Source organism: Benincasa hispida, chromosome 3 (genome assembly GCF_027475165.1).
Source record: "Benincasa hispida cultivar pf3 chromosome 3, pf3_genome.v1.1, whole genome shotgun sequence".
Classification (NCBI taxonomy): Eukaryota; Viridiplantae; Streptophyta; class Magnoliopsida; order Cucurbitales; family Cucurbitaceae; genus Benincasa; species Benincasa hispida.
In genome coordinates, this window is record NC_143480.1 from 34,201,632 (window position 1) to 34,222,288 (window position 20,657).

Below are 20,657 nucleotides of genomic sequence, written 5' to 3' on the forward strand. Positions count from 1 at the left end.
GATAATTAGTGCATGGATGATTTTCAAAGATAATCATTATGAAAAGTCTAAATTGATTGACTAATGAAAATATTAAGAGTTAAATTGACTTAAATATAAATTTTACACGATAATAATTGAATGAAGTTAAAAGTGGATGCAAGTTGATAAATTTAAAAAAGTTCAAAGTTTATCGTTATAATTATTAGTTTATAGTTTTAATTAATACAATTTAAGTTTTAGGAGTATAAAAGGTCATTTGCCCTAAAGAAAATATATGTTCACAGAGGTAAAAGGTTGTATAACTTTAGTTTCTAAAAGTTGTAACTTCTAATTTAACCAAATATTTTGGATCTTTTTGTGCTTTTTCTAAATTTCAGCTTTTCCTCTTTCCTCCATAAAACCAATTAACTCCGTTCTAAAACTACCTTTTCCCAATGTTCTTTCACTTGATAAATTCTTACAACTTTATAAAAGTCAACCACCCTTTATCCATAACTTTAAACTTGATTTAGTTTTTGTATTTTTTTTCAATACGACTATGAAGTGAGAGATTGAATTTCTAATATTTAGAAAAAGAAAGATAATACTAATTAATATTGAACTAAATTCATTTTGATATCAAATTTTTGTGATTTAAAATGTAATAAAAGATTTTTTTTTCCATATTCAATTACATTTACAATCTGAACTAATTTTTGATTAAATAAAGACGAAAACCTTATTCAATAGTCATAATGAACTTCGCGCAATGGTAATTGAGATGCATTTCCTCTCTTAACTTCGAAAGCTCGATCTTCATTCTTACAATTGCTGTACTAAAAAAATAAAAAAATAAAATAAACAAAACTCCATTTGATAATCAGCCTTTAAATTTTCAGTCAAATTAAAAAATAAAAACAAGTATTAAAATTTTCTTTTATTTTGGAATTTGTATTGTTAATAGACTTTAATTTTGAAAAACCAAAATTTTATCAAACAAAAGATAAATTTATTTCTTTAGTACAACAATGGTAAAAATGGAAATGGGGAATTGAACCTTCGACCTCTAAAGAGGAAGATTTTGTTAATTACTATGGGACTAAGTTTATTTAGTAATAAATTATATTCATAATTAATTATCCAGTGCTCTAATGTTGACTCAAAATTTGGCAGGGCAGGGCAAAGAAGGAGAGATGCAATTACCATATCTAAGTTTGTCACAATAATATTTTAAAAAAGTATTTATTTGCTTCTGTATTTTTCCTGAGACAATCACTGTGTCTTATATTATGTTAATTACATGCTGTACCTTATGGTCTGTTAATTTGCAATGCATGGAATCTTTATTACATAAAATTACATTGCCATATATATATATATATAATTCCTCTGCTTTTCTTATAATCAAATCCGTATTACATTACAACACTTACACACAACTCTGCAATTCTTTATTCATTTTCGGACAAATTTCTCTTGCTCTGTTTTATAGTTGTTTTGTTTTTTCCACTTGTGACTCTCTCGTCTTAGCCTCGATTTTCTGACTCTGCCTTTCTCCTTTTTTTAAATCCCCCAACTCTTCTCTTCCTCTGCATTTCTCCATCTTCTCCATCTTCTCCATCTTCTCTTCCATTCATTCTTCCCCTGCAGTCGAAACCTCTTCAACTTCACTCCCTTTTCATGCTTCTCAATTTCATTTGCATCTGAATATCAATCTCTGCGCCTCTCCTTCAAGACTGCGCTTCTTGGGTTTGATTGTTTGTTTGATTGATTGATTGACGATGGCTCAAAAACACTTGCACGAGTTGCTCGAAGAGGATCAAGAGCCCTTTCATTTGAACACCTACATTGCTGAGAAACGGGTTAATCTCAAAAGGGTTTCGCCTAAAACCCATTTGCAAGTTAAGAAACGAAAACCCATCTCGACCAATTCAATTTTCCCAGGAAATTTCTGTAGAAATGCTTGTTTTACGTCCTTCCATCCTTCGCCGGACTTCAGGAAATCTCCGCTCTTTGAGTTTCGTTCTCCGGCGAGAAATAGCCCCTGCAAGAGCCCTAATGCTATTTTCCTTCATATCCCTGCCAGAACGGCTGGCTTGCTTCTTGAAGCTGCTCTCAAGATTCACAAACAGAAATCGTCTTCCAAAACTAAAAAATCCCAGATTAAGAATCAAGGATTTGCTCGATTTGGGTCTGTTTTAAAGAGATTAACTCTTCGAAATCGAAACAATAACCGTGAAACTGAAGCTTGTGGTAGTGGAGCGGATTTGGCGTCGTTTGGGCAAAGAAAAAGCTCCATTCGAAGGCAAATAGTGCAGGGTGAAACGAGTTCCTACAATGGAAGGTCTAGCTATGGCTTCTGGTCTGAAACCAACGAAGAAGGAAGATCAATGGATTTGGGAACATCATGTAGTAGCCAATCTGAGGATTCAGAGGAGACTTCTGTTGCTTATTTTGGGGAAGATTACTGTGAAAGTCCTTTTCGATTTGTTCTTCAGCGAAGCCCCTCATTTGGTTGCCGGACGCCGGATTTTCTCTCGCCGGCGGCATCTCCTTGTCGCCGTAACAAAGAGGTTCGTCAAAATTGTCATCTGTAATTTGAAAATTTACTCTGTTTTTAGAAATTCTGATTCCATTTATGGAGGGGGGTAAATGTGACATTTTTGAACATCGACATTAAATGCTCTGAGTGTTGTTGATAGTACTTGTGAGCATATCTCTGCAATTTAGATCGTTTTCTCTTTTTTTACTTCCTCTGAGGACTTGAGGCTATGTCTGGTTGGGAAACTATTTGCTTAAAACAGACAAAAATCACTTTCTTTTTTGCTCTTGTATTGCAGTATTGCCTTACTTTCTTCCTTTTTGGAATACAGTAAAAGTAACTTTGTGGAGTACAAGTTCCTGACCAATTCTTTTGAACTTTTATCTGATCAAAACTGATTAGCCTCATGTCCATTAGTTTTAATAGATGAAATTCACTAATGATCCCTTCAAAGTTCATTTGGATGTTCAAATCTGAAAAGCTGATTGGTCTTGTATTCACTAGTGAACACTCGATTACCAAAATTAGGATGATTTGAAGTTTCTATTCAAGGTTCAAATTTGTCTTTCAAGTAAAGAACCTGGATGTGATGTTGCAGAGTACCCATCATCCTGATTCTTGAGTTTTGTTTGAATTTTTTTACAGGACGAAATGATGGACAGTACAGAAGGCTTGAATAAATTTCAAGTCGAAGAAGATGAAGAAGATAAGGAGCAATGTAGTCCTGTGTCTGTATTGGACGCTCCTTTTGATGACAGCTACGATGAAGGGCACGACGATCGGGAGAGGGACAGAGATGGGGAAGAGTACGATTTGGAATGCAGCTATGCAACTGTGCAAAGTAAGTAGCTTTAGTTTAGTATTGAAAAAAAAATGTTAAGGCATCATTTCTCTTGTCAATCAAAATCATCTCTGTATGCAATGGGAGATTGAAGTCTAGATCAAGCTGTAATCTTCTTCAGTTCAAGTTTGGACTTGACGAGAATTAGGATATTCTCTTTTATTTACTAAAAGAAAACTTTCATAATCAGTGAAGTTGATTAGATAGTTTATGATCTGCAGTTCATCAAACAACTGATTTCAAATTTGTTTCTTATCAGTTCCATCATTTCAATCTATCAATATCTGATCCCCATTTTTTACATATATGTTAGGAACGAAGCAGCAACTATTAAACAAGCTACGAAGATTCGAGAGGCTTGCAGACTTGGACCCAATTGAACTCGAGAAAATAATGCTAGAGGAAGAACTAGACGAGAACAATTACAACTACTTGGATAACGAAGAATGCGAGTACTACAACGAGTCAGTTGAATGGGATAATGAAAACGTCATAGAATGGTTTGTTAAAGAGGTTGCAAACAATGCAAATTTCTGTAAGTCCAAACAATTTGTCCCTCGAGACATGAGGAAACTCGTCACCGATCTCATTGCTGAAGAAGAGGCAGATCGAACCAATCCCGACACGAGAGAGGAGGTGATTCAAAGGGTTTGCAAGAGGTTGGAGCTGTGGAAAGAAGTTGAATTCAACACCATTGACATGATGGTAGAAGAAGATTTGAGGAAGGAGGTTGGTGAGTGGAAGCAAAACCAGGAGCAGAGAGGAGAGGCAGCCACTGATTTGGAGCTTGCAATCTTTAGCCTGTTGGTGGAGGAATTGGCTGTAGAACTTGCTTGTTGAGATGGCTAAAGTTTTGGGAAATACAACAAGTTTCAATTAAATTAATCTTGCTCTAGGTTTCCTTTCACAAAATATATTTAATTCAATTGGTAAAACTGAAATTATAGTATAGTATATGAACTATATGTATATGAATATGAGACTATATGAAATCCATGTATGTAGCAAAGGGGTTGGTCTAGGAATCTTTGCTAGATGATCATGTATATTAAAAATGCCTTTCACATCTAACCACTTCATTTAATTTATCATATGAGCTTCCTAAAGTCCAGACATTTTGAAAAAATTAAAGAAATTAAATGTGTGTTTGGTTGATCCAATTGGTAATGTGTTCTAATGTTAGAATATTTTTTTCCTCTATAAATAAATAGAAAAATGATAGGTTCAATTGAAAGATTATGATAAAGTCAAGAAGAAAAAAAATGGTGTTTTTAAGGTTTCATATTAAAGTAAACTTATAGCCACCAACTTTTAAAGTGATATGGACAAAGCATCACATGTTGTTTAGTAATTAAGTAGTAAGTAGGTAATAGGATGAGAATAAAAAGTTAGAGATAAAGGAACCTTTTTCAACTAAAAGTTCTAAATAGATGAAGAGGCTTGAAATGCAAGTAGGTCAACACATCAAATGTCTCAAAGTTTCTGTTAGTAAAATAGTAAATTAGGCTCCCTATGATTATCATTTGGTTTTTAAAAGTTGTGTTTAGATACTCTCAATTTTGTACAATAATTTGAATCTTTCTTAGGTAAACAAACAAAAAAAAAAAAAAAAAAAAAAATTCTTAATCAAATTATAAAAACAATAACATATTTTTAAAAGCTACTTATTTTGATTTTCAAAAACTTGATTATTTTTAAAGTATTAAGAGAAAGTAGGTTTAATTTTTAAAAATCAAATAATTACATAATTGGACCTTGGAAATTAAAATCCTCACTCCACATGTTTGATTTTTTTTTTTTTTTTTAATATCTTACTTAGTTTTTAAAATTTACACTTATTTAGCTAACAATTTATTATTTAGTTTTGCCATTTTTGACAATATTAGTTAACTTATAAGAAATAGAGAAAACTACCATTTTGATTCCTAGATTTTGGGTTTAATTTTCATTTGGTCCATAAATTTCATAATGTTACACGTTTAATCCTTATATTTTTAGTTTGATTTCAATTAAATCCCTAGATTTCAATATATTCAATTTTACCCTTGAGATTTAAGTTTTGTTTCAATTTGGTCCCTAAGTTGTAGTATTTACACTTTTAACTTCAACTTTTTTACTAAATACTCACTTTTCATTTTTAGTCTTTAATGTCTATTAACTAATTTAAAAGAATTAAAATACTTAAAATTAATTAAGTTTAATTACTTTTCATCATAGTTAAACTTAATTTTATAATTCCACTTCATATTTATTATAAACTAATTAATAAACATTAACATCAAAGGCTGAAAGCAAGTAGTTAGTGAAGAATCGAGATTGAGTGTTAATCTTGAAACCTAGGAACCAAATTGAAACAAAACTCAAAACTTAAAAGATTAACAGTGAAACATCTCAAAACCTAGGGACGAAATTGAAACCAAACTCAAAATTTAATGACCGAAAGTGTAATATTTTGAAACCTAAAGATCAAATGAAAACTAAACCTAAAATCTTAGATCTCGTTTGATAACCATTCTGTTTTTTGTTTTTTGTTTTTGAAAATTAAGTCTATTTTCTCCCTATTTCTTACAACGATTTGCATCTTTCTTAAATACAATGGTTGAATTCTTAGCCAAATTCAAAAACAAAAACACTTTTTAAATGCTACTTTTTTTAGTTTTCAAAATTTGGTTTGGTTTTTTAAACCATTGGTAAAAAGTAAATAAGAAAGGAAAACAATTGAAGGTGAAAGTAGTATCTATAGACTTAATTTTAAAAAATAAAAAAAACTAAATAATTATCCAAGGATTTAGATGTTTTTCACTAAAAATAATTAGAAAAAAAGCCACCAATTCCCTTTTATTTTTAAAATATAAAATAAAAAGTTTCAAAATTTAAATTGCAAAACAAAGAAAATTACTATTAGTATGCAATTTTTAGAATAATAATAAAAAAAAAAACAATAACTCACATTTGTTATATTAAAAAAGAATTCAATTATCATGTCTTATTTCCCACAATAACAAAGCCACTATCCAATTAGACAATCACTAATTGCAAGGGATAATGGAATTGAGCTGTCAAAATACTTAGAACATAGACGAAACACATAATCTGATCGATATATCAAAAGTTATTATTTTAAATTGAATGAATCAATTATTAATTAAACTCGTTTGATAAGGTTTTTTTTTTTTTTTGTTTCGATTGTTTATTTTTAAAAATTAAGGATCCTTTGATCCACAACTTATTAAGTAAACGTAAACAACCCAACTAAAATAGTAACACTATTGAACTTATATATTTATCGAGTAACTTCATCTTTTCATTTTTCTTTATACTTTTTCCATTTACCAAGTAACTCAATCTTATTTTCTTAATCTATTTTTTTTTTATAATTATCGATGAATCCAATCTTATAAACTCTACACTCCAAATATATTAACCCAAGACTTGTTAAGTCCACTCAATGAGTCAAATGGCCTCTTAAGTCTATTTTTTTCTTTTCAATTTCTTACCGTGATTCACATATTTATTAAGTAAAAGAGTTGAATTTTTAGTTAAATTCCAAAAATAAAACATAAAATTTTAAAAGAATTTTTGAAAGTATTGATAGAAAGTAGATAACAAAGAAATAAATTTAGAGGTAGAATGAGTATTTATAAACTATGAAAATTAAAAAGCAAGAAAAATGAATTGGCAAACCCTTTTGTGGCAATTCAATATATATATACAAGGTGGGTTTTGTGTTAAAAAAGATAAGAGTTAGTTGTCTTTTCAGAATATTGCAAGGTGTGAGTTGTCATACTTAACAAAAAGCTTAATCATGAACTCTAGGAAAGGTAAAAGGTCTTGGTTCAATTTGAGGCATCCATTAATGTTATCACCAAAAGTATCTTTGTTTTGAATTATCCATCTTACCAACAGTATTATTCATTTCGTCTCACCTAATTCTGCCTCTCTGTGGTGGAAACTTCATATGGTTTATACTTCTTTTTCCTTAAAATCATTTTTATTTTGGATAATTAGAAATTGGGAAATTTTAACAATTTAGTGCAATAATCTTTAAATTATATTATCCCATTGGGGAGAAGGTTTTCATTGTATTGTTTTCTTCTATTATATATACATTTGTGAGACTACTATGGTACGTATGATATACCCATATTCTACACATTATTGTTGAGTGAAAACAAAATAGAATTTTTATATACTAAAAAAAAAAAAAAAACCAATGACTTGACGGTAATGGACACAAGAATGTAACTATGCATAAAGCAATTTGGTTGCCTAGATATATATTCAATCCATTTTTCTTCTGAATTTCTTTTTGCAATATATATGGAGTAAATTTTCCTTCGAGGAACTAACATAGTCATGAATCAAAACTATGTTTTTGTTTAAATTAACAAAATAAATACTTTGGCACAATTTGATAATGATTTTGTGTTTAGTTGTATGTTTTGATAAAAAATACAATGGGTATTTCTTAGTAGTTTATTTGCCATCACTACAAGAAATTTCAAATTTTCCGACGCTTATAGAAAATGTCACCTTTCCCGATGGTACTTCTACGATCGGGAGAAACTAGCTATCCCAATGCCATTTTTGCAAGGCGGTAGGATTGGATAGTGGGAAAGATATTTTGTTGACCTATCCGGACGTCGAGTTTAGTAGCGTCAAGATAGGTGACCAATCTCGACGCTATAATAGTTAGCATCAGGATAGTGGTCCTCAAAGCTAGGAAATTTTGCTCCAGCTTTCCCGATGATTTATAAAAACCATCGGAAAAACTAACATTGGACGACTTTCATAGTGGAGTCAGCAATGCAACTCTACTTGATGCTCCTCCACACTATAGCTCCTCTGTGAGTAAATACTTATCCCGAAGTAGATTTCCTAGAACCTACATCAGTCTGAAGTGCAATCTAACCCAAACAAATGAAATTTATAGGACTCAAACTATGACTAAAACTACTAGGTACTAATAGTGGAGTAAGAGGTCAATCCCAACGGAACCTTTAAAAATTGGCCAAAAATGAACTTTGAATTAAAAAAGATACAATTGGAGGAGGTTGTAAAGAAACTACCAAAAATCAAAGTAAAATGCAAGAAGTGATAGGAAAATTTTAGTAATGAGAGAAATGAGAGAAATATGAAAGAAATTATGCAAGAAATTCAATGGAAAAAGAATCTTGGGGATTTTATGTTGATTAACCTAATTCCATCATTGACTTAAATGAATTCATTCATTTTATTTGTTCCATAGTTCATTAAGGCTAGGCCTTAATGCCCTAATTAACCAATTAACCAATTAGCCCTACAATTAATCCCTAAATTGCATTAATTTCTTGGATTTTCTTACCTATGACATTCTTGAAATTAAGAAGACCAAAATCAAGATTGATTAATTTGAATGTTCTAAACTAGCAAATCCTTTCAAGAAAATAGGAAAAAGTCCAATTTTTCATTCAAGATTACTAGACCTTGCAACCTAATTACAAAACTGCTATAGAGCTATGTAATTTTGCATACAAAATCTATAAAAATTGAGTTGTCAATTCAATCTTTAAAAGATTTTTTCAAATTTCAGCAAGAACATTCAAGAACAAAAATTTTTAAGAAGAAAATTAAAGAAAAGCCTCAAGAATTGATTAATCAAACATAATTCCCAAGAAAAGAAATTACCTACTCATGGTTTGGCAAATTCTTCAAGCAATCCATTGAATTCAGCATTGAAATGTACAAATATTGAACTAAATTGACAGAATCTCCCTTAAAAATACAGAAAAGCTCTCTAATTTCGTGGAATCGAATTTTCTCTAAAAAAATGATGTTCTTTTTTTTTTTTTAGTTGAAGTCTAAAAGTGGGGCCCCTTTGTTCAAGATCAGGAATCAGTACTTAAGGGAACAACCAATCTACTAGGGTAAGAGTGAATTCCATCTTGTAAAACTATGTCCCGGTCTTATCCCCAAAATGGGAGGCTTGTTGAGTAGTGCTGTTAAACTACTCTCACCTATGCAGATTAAAGGATAATCCTGAATAAACTGGAGTTCATAGTTAGTTTAGGATTAAGATCGAGTTATCCTAGGTCATCGAATTGAATAATCAGTTTTAACAGTAAACGATTGTTATAAAGAAAAGTGAATATTTCATGGTCTAGTCTTATGCAAAACTCTTTTGCATATGATGCCCTCACTCGCATGTCTCCACATGAACGATTTCGGGATCACATCGTTTGTATCAGTATAAAAAGTAGGTCACATCCATAGTGTCCCCAGGATGAGGTACCAAATCGCATCCATATACTTATAGACCTTTTTGGCTATATACAATAACTTGATCCTCTTTTATGTCTCTACATAAAGTTACAGTATTAATACTATAACCATGGATTTGTTTATTAGATTTTATAACATAATACAATTTCAATTTCAATAACATCTTTATTGAATAAATTATTCAAAAATACTTTTATTGATAATAGAATATGTTGCCATGATTACGAACTGTGAGTTTTAGGACAATCCCAACACTTAGGTCATTGATTTGAAATAGTCAATTTTAACAGTAAACGGTTGTTATAAAGAAAAATGGCTATCTCGTCGTCCGGTCTTATGCAAACGTCTTTTGCATAGGATGCCCCTACTCACATGTTTCCCCATGAATACTTTTAGGATCATATCATTTGTATCAATATACAAAGTGGGCCGCATTCATAGTGTCCCCAGGATGAGGTGTCCAACCTCATCCATATACTTATAGATCTTTTTGGCTATATACTAAAACTTGATCTTCTTTTATGTCTATACATAAAGTTTAAGTATTCATAGTATAGTCGTGGGTTTGTTTATTGTATTTTATAATAGAATACAATCTCAATAAAACCTTTATTAAATGAAGTCTCAATAATAATTTTATTGCAAAATAGAATATGTTTAAAAAATACGAACTACGAGTTTTAGGTCATTCCCAACACGAGGAAGAAGGGAGAGAGCTATGAAACATTAAGCATCGAGTTGAGAATATGGAGTACCGAATGATGAGCATCGAGCATCGAGCATCATGTAGTGAGTAGTGAGTAGAGAGTATGGCGAGTATTTAATAGTTACATATTTTCCTAACTGCTCACTTTCTATATTGTTTTTCTTGAATGATGGGGAAGTATATATTCTTACGTTATGGTGGTACATGGGACGACATAGATGAACATTATACTAGAGGCTGTTTGAAGGGTTTGCTAATTCCGAGCACATTGACATATAATGAGCTGGTAAATCTAGTATATGAGATCATGTAAGTTAGTTTGAAGATTTCAAGGTTATAATGAGGGTGACATATAAGACATATATTGATTCTCCTCCAATATGTTTAATGGACGATGCTGATGTTACATTTCTCCTCTCAGAGTACAACTATACTAGATTGCAGGTATTTGTAATTCTTAAGGAAGTCGAAGAAATTCATCACGGGGCAACATTTTATTACCCAGAGAGATCAGACTAACCCATGTGTGGAGTTGATATCAATGAGCATGATGTTTGTCCATCGAGTGTCTCATTGAAAAATGACAACATCGATGTTAATATAGTGAATGTATTGCATACGAATGTGACCATAGAAGATGTTGGGACATGTGTAAATGAGAATGTGATGATAGAAGAGGAAGAGGTTAGGAATGAAGAACAGACAAACCCGGTTAATTTAGGAAGTAATCCTTCTGTTGATAATGAAGAACAACTAACCTAGGTATTTTTAGGGAATGGTCCTTCTGTTGTAAATGAAGAACAACCAACTCCGATTCTGTCAAATGATTTTGGCCATTTTGTTGGGAATATGCCTCGCCTAAATTTAAACAATGTATCATTTAGTAGTAACGCCAGAACGGGGGACTTGATCATGCAACCACAATCATCCATAAGGTTGGTGGATACAATTGAAGTAGGTTAAATTTTCTTTAGCAAGAATGATGTGAAGGTGAGGTTAGCAATATTGGCTATTAAGAACAACCTTGAGTTGTGGGTTAAAATATCAAACAAAAAATTGTATAGTGTTCGATGTTTACACTAGACTTGTAAGTGGGATATTCAATCAATTAAAATGGATGGATGTGATATTTTCAAGATCACACTGTGCACGCCCAATCACACATTCTCGATTGAAGTATTGAATCATGAATATAGGCAAGCCAGTGCATTCGTTATTGGTCACTTAATCAAGCACAAGTTCGACATTGGTCGGGGGGACAAATTGCACCATATTATTGAGGATATGCGGCATGAGTTTGATGTCAATATTAGTTATGACAAGGCATGACATGCGAGAAAAACTGCTTTTTCTCTTGCAAGGGGGATGCTAGAAGAATTATATGCCATCTTGCATGCATATGGTGAGGCTTTGAAGATAGAAAACACTGGAATTGTATTTGAGATCGAGCTTGAAGAATCAAAATATTTCAAATACATGTTCACGGAACTAGGCGCAAGTTTAAGGGGTTTTAAAAGTTGTTTTCCCGTGATCATTATAGATGGCATTCATTTAAAGGGTAAATATAAAGAAACAATGATAGTTGATATTGCAGTGGACGGTAATAACCCACTATATCTACTAGCATATGCAATTGTTAATAGTGAGAACGATCGAGCCCTGAAGTGGTTCATGACGAACCTTAAAACAACAATTGGAGAACGCCTTAACATCGTATTCGTCTCAGATGGTGGACAAAGTATAGCTAATGTTGTTGATATCGTATTCCTTAATTCTTACCATGGACTTTATACCTTCCATTTGAAAAGGAACGTGGAGAAATACTTCAAAGATGAGTCTGTTAGAATATTGTTTCATGATGCTTGTAGAGTGTATCGAGAATCAGAGTTCAAGCATCATTGAGTCCAAATAGTGAACTACAACAATGGTTCCCTGGCTAGATATTATGCTGATATTCAGCAGCGGGCAAAGTGTTACCAGTTAAGCAATCGATATAATAACATGACCAGCAATAATGTCGAATACTTCAATGCTATTACCAAATAAGCAAGAGTGTCGCCAATAGCTTCCTTGCTAGAATACATAAGAGGTCTACTTCAAGGTTGGTTTCATGAGCGGTGAACAATGTGGTCTAATAGTACATCAACACACTCAATGTTTGCAGAGGCAATCATGGGTTTAGAGTGTGACAAAGCTAGACGATACCGAGTAAATCCAATCGATTGTTATAGATTTCATGTCAAGGAAGGTGGATTAAATGGTATAGTTAGCCTTAACACTCGAGAATGTAGTTGCATGCAATATTATATTTGGAGATTCCATGTTTGCATGCTATTGCTACAGCTAGATAGCACAATATCAATCTGTTTACTCTATGAAATATGTTATATAGTATTGATTCTTTATTACTAGCATATGCGATATCAATAAACCCGGTAGGTCATGTATCCAAATGGAAAAAGACACCAGGATATACCAAGGTAAAAATACTCCCACCGAAAAGAGTGGTACAGGTTGGTAGACAAAGGGTAAACAGGATACCGTCTGCTGGAGAACATGTCACATTAAAGAAATGTGGATAGTGTGGCCAACTGGAACATAGTAGATAAAAGTGCAATAAACCACTTGATATGTCTAAACTCAACAATCGAGCAAGGAGGACTCAGGGGATCGACACTCTAATAAATACTTGATCATTTATTACTATGTATTATAGATTGTTCATTCTATAATGTAATGAAATTCTGATAAATACATGATACACGATACCCTTTACCCGGTACTCGTGACACGTTACTGTTGAGGTTGATGCCTTAAATCTCGTAGTATTTTGTAGTTTGTAAACATCTGTATGAACAAACGCTTGTGTTTTAATAATATGAAATATTTTCTTCACTGTTGTTTATGAAATATGAGATATTTTAGTTATATTTACCACAAACCAATAAACTAAGATCCCTGGTTATAGTTGTGACTTAAGCATGTATGTGGAGATATACAAGTGGATCATGCTTTAAGTGGTAACCTAAATAGTCTGTCGTATATGGATAAAGGAGGGAAACCTTATCTTTGTGACACTACGGATACGACCCACTTTGTAGATGTTACAAGTGATGTAAAGTGCTATAGATGGTCTGATCCTGATCATGTGAAGATATACGAGTGGGGGTGTCTTATACAAAGGAGTTTGTATAAGACCGGACCAGAATGTTTGGTCTCGTTATATAATGCTATTCATGACAAAGACTTTCATTTCACTAGGATAACCATAGGTAACATGACCTTAATCTTGAGTGAGTTGGGAACTCCTGCCTATGAAGGCGGTCCTTTGATTTGCACGAGTGTGAATGGCCAGATTTCTGACTCAAACCTACCACTTTGGGGATTCGTCTGGTTAGGGAGCTGAGAACTCAGCTTCATAAGATAGAATTCAATTCTTCCCCAAAGCAGGGGTAAATAGATAGATTTCTCCCTTAAGGGTTGATTTTGGGGCTTGAACGATGTGATGCCACACACATTCTCATGGCTCAAGAGGTGTCCACTCATAGTAGGACTATGATGTATTGTTCATTAGAGGGATCAGTGGTACATAAGAAGTTAGATGTAACTACAGGGGCCCAGTTGTACTTACAAGCGATCTGTGAAAAGTTATCGTACTATTGATTGGTTATATTCGATGGACATAGAAATATATCTGTAATGAGAAGAATGCAGCTGTTGGTCTTTAATGGAGTGCTCGACAGTTAACGGATGATAGATCGCGTGATTAAAGAGTTTAGTCCGCTATTCACGGACCGTTGGAGCTTCAAGCTATAGGTCCATAAGGTCCTGTTGGTAACTCAATGGATTCAAGTTGAGAATCAGTTTTTGGGTCAGTTTGAAGTGTTCAAATTTACAAGAGGGAATTAAAGGAACTCTTATTCAAGAATACCTATGAGCGAAGCAGATCTTTCCAATTCATTATGACAGAATTACTGCGTATACATTCAAACATACTTTCATAATGCTAAAGAGATCAAGAAATCATACCAGAAGAAGATTTCTTCTTCACAGCGAGTCTGTAACCCAACCGTCTACCTCAAACAATCACCACTCAGACAGAAGGAAACGAAGAAGACAACACCACTTAGAGCCCTCAGTATTCTTGGAGTGAGAATCCAAAGTGCGGACTTTGTTTAGATTTGGTAGAGGGAAGGAGGAAGAGAGACCGTACACAACGATCAAACAAGTGGGAGATGCGGTCGTCTATCGGGTAGACAAGATGCTTGATCGTTTAGGTGAAGTATACGATCATGTAAGAAAAGTAAGCGATCATCTATACGATCGTGTAGGAAAAGGTAAACGGTCGTCTAAACAATCGTGTAGGAAAAGGGTGAGCGATCGTCCAAACGATCACGTAGGAAAAACTAAGCGATCGTCTATACGATCGTTTAGTAAATACCAGGAGCTAAACGATCACTTAGGAAAAAGGTAAATGATCGTTTAGATAATAGCGCGCGACAGTGTAATCAGTATGCGATCGCTTAGCAATATCGTATATGTAAGCGATTGTACAGTCACTAATCTATAGGCACTGATTTTCTAAATGATGACACTATCTTTTTCACAATGTCTGCGCACACCGAGATCAACACACCGTCTGCTATTTATAGTGCATTCATCCGTTCATTAGAACGAAGAGGCGTCTTCCCATTTCCTTTATAACCGTCCAATGAATGTGATCTTATCATATTCATAACATATAATTAATATCATATATTAATTATAATATTTTCCTCTACTAGATGTAAATCATATTTATATCCAATTTCCTCCAAATTAATGTATCTCATACATAAAATTAATTATATCATATTTTATTAACTCGTTCAATTATATCATATATAATCGAACTCCCTCTTATCAATTTGAACATTTCAAACTGTCCCAAAAACTGATGTTCAACTTGTATCCAAGCTACCAAGGGAACCTTATGAACCTATGGCTCGAAGCTCCAACGGTATGTGAATAACTGACTAAACTCTTTAGTCACGAATCCGTTAACTGCCAGATATTCCACTAAAGACTGACAGTTGAACTCTTCTTACCATAGATATATTTCTATGTCCATTAGACATAACCAATCATCAGTAGGATGACTCTTCACAGATGCTCGTAATTACAGCAGGCCAATTTACCGTTTTGCCCCTGTAATTACATCTTCCTCCTTAAGTACCACTGATCCCTCTAATGAACCATATAACATAGTCCTACTATGTGTGAACACCTCTCGGGCCATGAGAAGGTGCATGGCGCCACATCGTTTAAGCCCTGGAATCAGCTCTTAAGGAAGCTATTTATCTACTTACCCCTCCATTGGGGAAGGAGTGAATTCCATCTTGTGTAGTTGTGTTCCCAGCTCCCAAATCAGATGAATCCCCAAAATGGTAGGTTTGAGTCGGCATTCTGGCCACTCACACCCATGAAAATCAAAGGACCGCTCTCAATGGCAGGAGTTCCCAACTCACTCAGAATTGAGATCATGTTACCTATGGTCATCCTAGTGAAGTGAAGTCTCAGTTACGAACGGTATTATATAACGAGACGTTAACACTTCGTGGTCTGGTCTTATACAAACTCTTTGTATAGGACGCCCCCGCTTGCATGTCCCCTACATGAATGATTAGGATCAGATCATCTGTGACAAGTCACAACACTTGTGACCATTCCACAAAGCGACCAGCATCCGTAGCGTTACTAGGATAAGGTTTACCTCCTATATCCATATACTACAAACCATTTTGGTTATCACTCAAAACATGATCCACTTGTATGTCACCACATACATGCTTTAGTTACATACAGATAACTAGGGATATTAAGTTTATTGGTTTGTGGTGAAATAAAAAACATTTAAATGTGCAAAGTCAAATAATGAAGTAAATATCATTTATATTATACATCACAAGTGTTCGTACAAAGTTGTTTACAAATTACTGGACACGAGACTTTAGGGCACAAACCCCAACAATCTCCCACTTGTCCTAAAGCGAAGTGGAGAGTACAAGTAAACAGGCACAAAATAATAAATTAAGGCATAAAAACCCAGTGCAACAAAATCTCCCATTGCCCTAGTCCAGCCGTGAGCGGTCCGTAGACCCATGCTCTGAAGGTGACCCTCAAACACTGTAGCTGTGAGAGCCTTCGTAAACAAATCAAGAACGTTTTTCTCCGAGGCAATCTTCAAGACGATCACGTCACCTCGATGCACTATCATGTAGATCGACTTTAACATGGCAACAGGTGAGAAAGTCTTCTCATAGTCGACTTCTTCCACCTGGGTATAACCCTTTGTCACAAGTCGAGCCTTGAAGATTTGCACCTTCCCATCAGTACCCCGTTTGCGCTTGTAGATCCATTTACAACCTATAGGTCTTACCCCGTTAGGCTAATCTACAAGATCCCATACCGAGTTGAAGTACATTGACTTCATCTCGAGATTCATGGCTTTGACCCATTCATCCCGGTCAACATCCTCCATTGCCTTTTTATAGCACAACGGATCCTTAACGTCGCCATTTGTCACCATAGCTAGGATTTCTATGAAACCTAGATAGCGATCAAGCGGGTTCGTAACCCTCCCACTGCATCAAGGTTTCCTCAACTCTTGAGGTGGAACCGACCTACCAGATGAACTATCATCAACAATTCTGGTTGATGAATCAGGTCTTTCAACAACTTTTGTTAAAGCTTCAGTAGTTTCTTTGGAAAGCTCACTGAACACGACTTTATCTTTGGTATGATAAGAAAGTAGCGTACGTGGAAACAAACACCTTGTTTTCGGACGGATCATAAAAGTTACCTCATCGTGTACCTTTGGGGTAGCCTACAAAGATGCACAATCTCGATCATGATTCCAAATTCTTAGGATTTTCCTCAAGCACATGTGCTGGACAACCCCATATGCGGAAAAGACATAAACTAGCTTTACGCCTGTTCCACAATTCCGGAGGAGTCCTTGCAACACTCTTAGAAGGAACACAGTTGAGAATGTATACCGAAGTCTCCAATATGAAACCACAAAACGAGTTTGGTACTGAAACGTAACTCATCATCGAACAAACCATGTCCAACAAGGTTCTATTTCTCCTCTCTGCTACACCTTTTTTGTGAGGTGTACCCGGTGCTGAGAGTTGGGAAATGATTCTATGTTCTAATAAATAGTCCTGGAACTCAGAATCCAGAAACTCTCAATCTCAATCTGATTGAAGTGTTTTTATTCCTCTATCCAAAGCATTCTCAACTTCAGCCTTAAATAATTTGAACTTATTAAAAGATTTAGACTTTCGTTGCATCAGATAGACATATCCATATCTCGAGTAATTATCAGTAAAACTGATAAAGTACTTATAGCCTCCTCGAGCTCACACATTCATAGGACCACAAAGGTCAGAATGTACTAATTCAAGAGGCTCTTTGGCTCGATAACCTTTTCCAGTAAAAGGTCGTTTAGTCATCTTACCTTCAAGGCAAGATTCGCACACGGGTAAATAATTTTCCTCTAACTCGCTTAGAAGGCCATTCTTCACCAATCTCTCAATCCTATTGAGATTGATGTGCCCTAATCGAAGGTACTAAAGTCAAGTATTTTCTTTTGGGGAAACTTGTTGGCATTTAGATTGAGTTACGACAGATTTAAACATCTCTATGTTATGGAGGGAACTTAAGGCTAAAGGTCTTAGTATATACAAGTTATTTTCCAGTTTAGTTGTAAAAATTTCAACACCATCCTTACGAATAAACACTTTATTCAATTTAAAAGAAATAGTGTAATTGTATTGTAACAGACACTTTACAGAAATAAGGTTCCTTTTTAGTTCAGGAACTACAAAGACATCTTTTAATATAAGAAACCTATTTTGTAAAGTAAACTGGATGTCTCCCACTGCCACAGCTGAGTTGACGTGCCTGGTGCTTACTTGCATCGTCATCTCACAAGCCTTCAACTGTCGTCAGGATCCAATCCTCTGAAAAGAAGAACATACATGATTAGTGGTGCCTGAATCTAATATCCAAGCAGAATCATCATTCTCCACTAAATAAGTTTCTAATACAAGCAAATCATATTTACCTTTGTCTGCCTTGGCCTTAGCCTTACCAGCCTTCTTTTCCTTCAGATAATGAGGACAATTCCTCTTCTAGTATCCGTCCTAGTTACAGTGGAAACATTTTCCTTTTTTCAACCGACGGTGGATGCTTCTTTTAGGCGATAGGTGGCGGGTTAGCAGGCGCATTCCATTTCCCTTTACCACCCTTCTTCTTCTTCCACTTTCTATTGTGTGAAGTTGAAGGTGCAGACTTTGTTCATGTGGTCGAACCTCGTTAGAACTTTTTAGAGGACGAGACAACATTTGTCTCACCTCCCTTTTTCTCCTTACTTTTTAGCAAGGATTGGTAAGTCTGCAACTTGTTGAGGAGAGTGGTAAGGGAGTATTCCACTTTGTTATGAATTGTATTGCTAACAAAATGGAGGAAGCTCTCTGGCAATGAATGCATGATAATGCTAACTTGACTGCTCTCATCGATTTTAGATCCATTCATCTCTGCCACGTTAAAGTGGACCATTATATTCAACACGTGTCACGAACAAAGGTGCCTTCCTCCATTTTGGAGTTGAAGATGTGTTTCAGAGCCTTATGCTTGAGCTGTCCAGATGGCTGTTCGAACATTCCCCACAGGGACTCCATGATCTCATGAGCTGTGTCCTTGGACTCATGTTTCTTTGCCAACATGTCAATAAGACTGGCCAGAATATAGGCTCGGGCCTTCTCATTTGCCCATGTCCAATGCTCGTATGCTGCCCGAACATTTCGAGTAGCGTCCTGAGGTTGAATAGAGGAAATTCCTCTGTAAGGACAAACTTCATATCCTCGATGATGGGTAGTTTTCTTCTTTAACCGTGCATGATGTGGGAGGTTATTTTTGCTGGGTTTTATGTCCTAAAAACCCGTGGTTTGTAAACAATAGAACTTATTCTGAAAATTCAATAAGTTGTTATTGAATATATTATTTTTTTTCCAAAATCCAATAAACCTAAAGTCCCTTGACTATTACATGAGTACTTAAACTTTATGTGGAGATATACAAGTGGATCAGGTTTGCGTAAATAGTCAAAATGATATATAGTATATGAATAAGGTTGGGTGCCTTATTCTGGTAACACTATTGGATGCGACCTACTATGTAGTCGTTACAAAGGGTTGTAAAGTGCTACAAACGATGTGATTCTAACTCGTACATGTTATGACATGAGAAGTGAGGGCATACTGTGCAAATGAGTTTTGTACAAGATCGGACCATGAAACTAGTCACTCTTACTTTATAATGTTGTTTACTATTTAAGACTGACTATTTCAAAGCGATGACCTAGGTAACTTGACTTTAATCCTAAGCTAACTATGAACTTTTGTTTGTTCGAGATTATCCTTTGATCTGCAAACGGTGAGAGTAGACCAATGTCTCTGCTCAATAAGCCTCCCATTTTGGGGATAAGATCGGATGAATAGCTGGGGACATAGGGTGCATATTCCTACCCGATTAGGGTTAATAGAGAGGTTGTTCCCTTTAAGTGCTGATTTTGGGTCTTGAATAAGAGGCCTCACCTTCTCATTGGCTTGAGAGGGATTCGATTTGTTGATTGAATCACAAATCAATTGTTCATTAGGGGATTAGTGGGACTTAAGGAACAAGAGGTAATTTCAGGGGTAAAACAGAGATTTGACCCAACCGTTATTACGAACAACTAGTGAAGGGTTAACTTACTAATCATGGTTATATCGAATGGACATATATATCTACAGTGAGGGAGTTCAGCTATGGACTTTAGTGAAATCACCCATTTGTTAACGAATGGGGGTTAGTTCGGTCTAATGAACTTAGCCGATTAATCTCGGATGGTTGGAGCCCATGATCTGTAGATCCGCGAGATCCCCCTACCAGCTCGTAAATGGATTAGCTCTAGAATAGCATGATAAGTTAATTTGAAATGTTAAAATTAGAATTAATTGGAATTAGAGAAATAATATTTAAACATGATTTAAATATTTGAAGATGGAATTGTGTAAAATTAATTTAATATTTGATATTGAATTAATTAAAATTATATAAATTGTTTAAATAATATTTTATTAATTTTGTTAAGAAAATTAATTTGTGAAATTAATTTTATAAAATTAATAATATTTTAAATTTTATTAAATAAATTGATTTGAGAAATCAATTTATCAGAAATTGAAAAAGAAAGAAATACACATAATGGAAAATTAGTTTTCTCCATTGTCTTCTTCAAGTAGCTCACTAGTAACCCA

The 20,657-nt window shown here is 34.4% G+C and overlaps 1 protein-coding gene across 1 annotated transcript; it reads left to right on the forward strand.

The window, feature by feature from the left end:
* The first annotated feature begins 1,479 nt into the window (after positions 1-1,479).
* On the forward strand, positions 1,480-4,435 carry LOC120072951 (uncharacterized). Its single transcript, XM_039025486.2, has 3 exons — positions 1,480-2,534; positions 3,149-3,344; positions 3,658-4,435. The coding sequence occupies exons 1-3, from the start codon at positions 1,743-1,745 to the stop codon at positions 4,182-4,184; spliced, it is 1,515 nt and encodes a 504-aa protein (XP_038881414.1). The 5' UTR covers positions 1,480-1,742; the 3' UTR covers positions 4,185-4,435.
* The last annotated feature ends 16,222 nt before the right edge of the window (positions 4,436-20,657 follow it).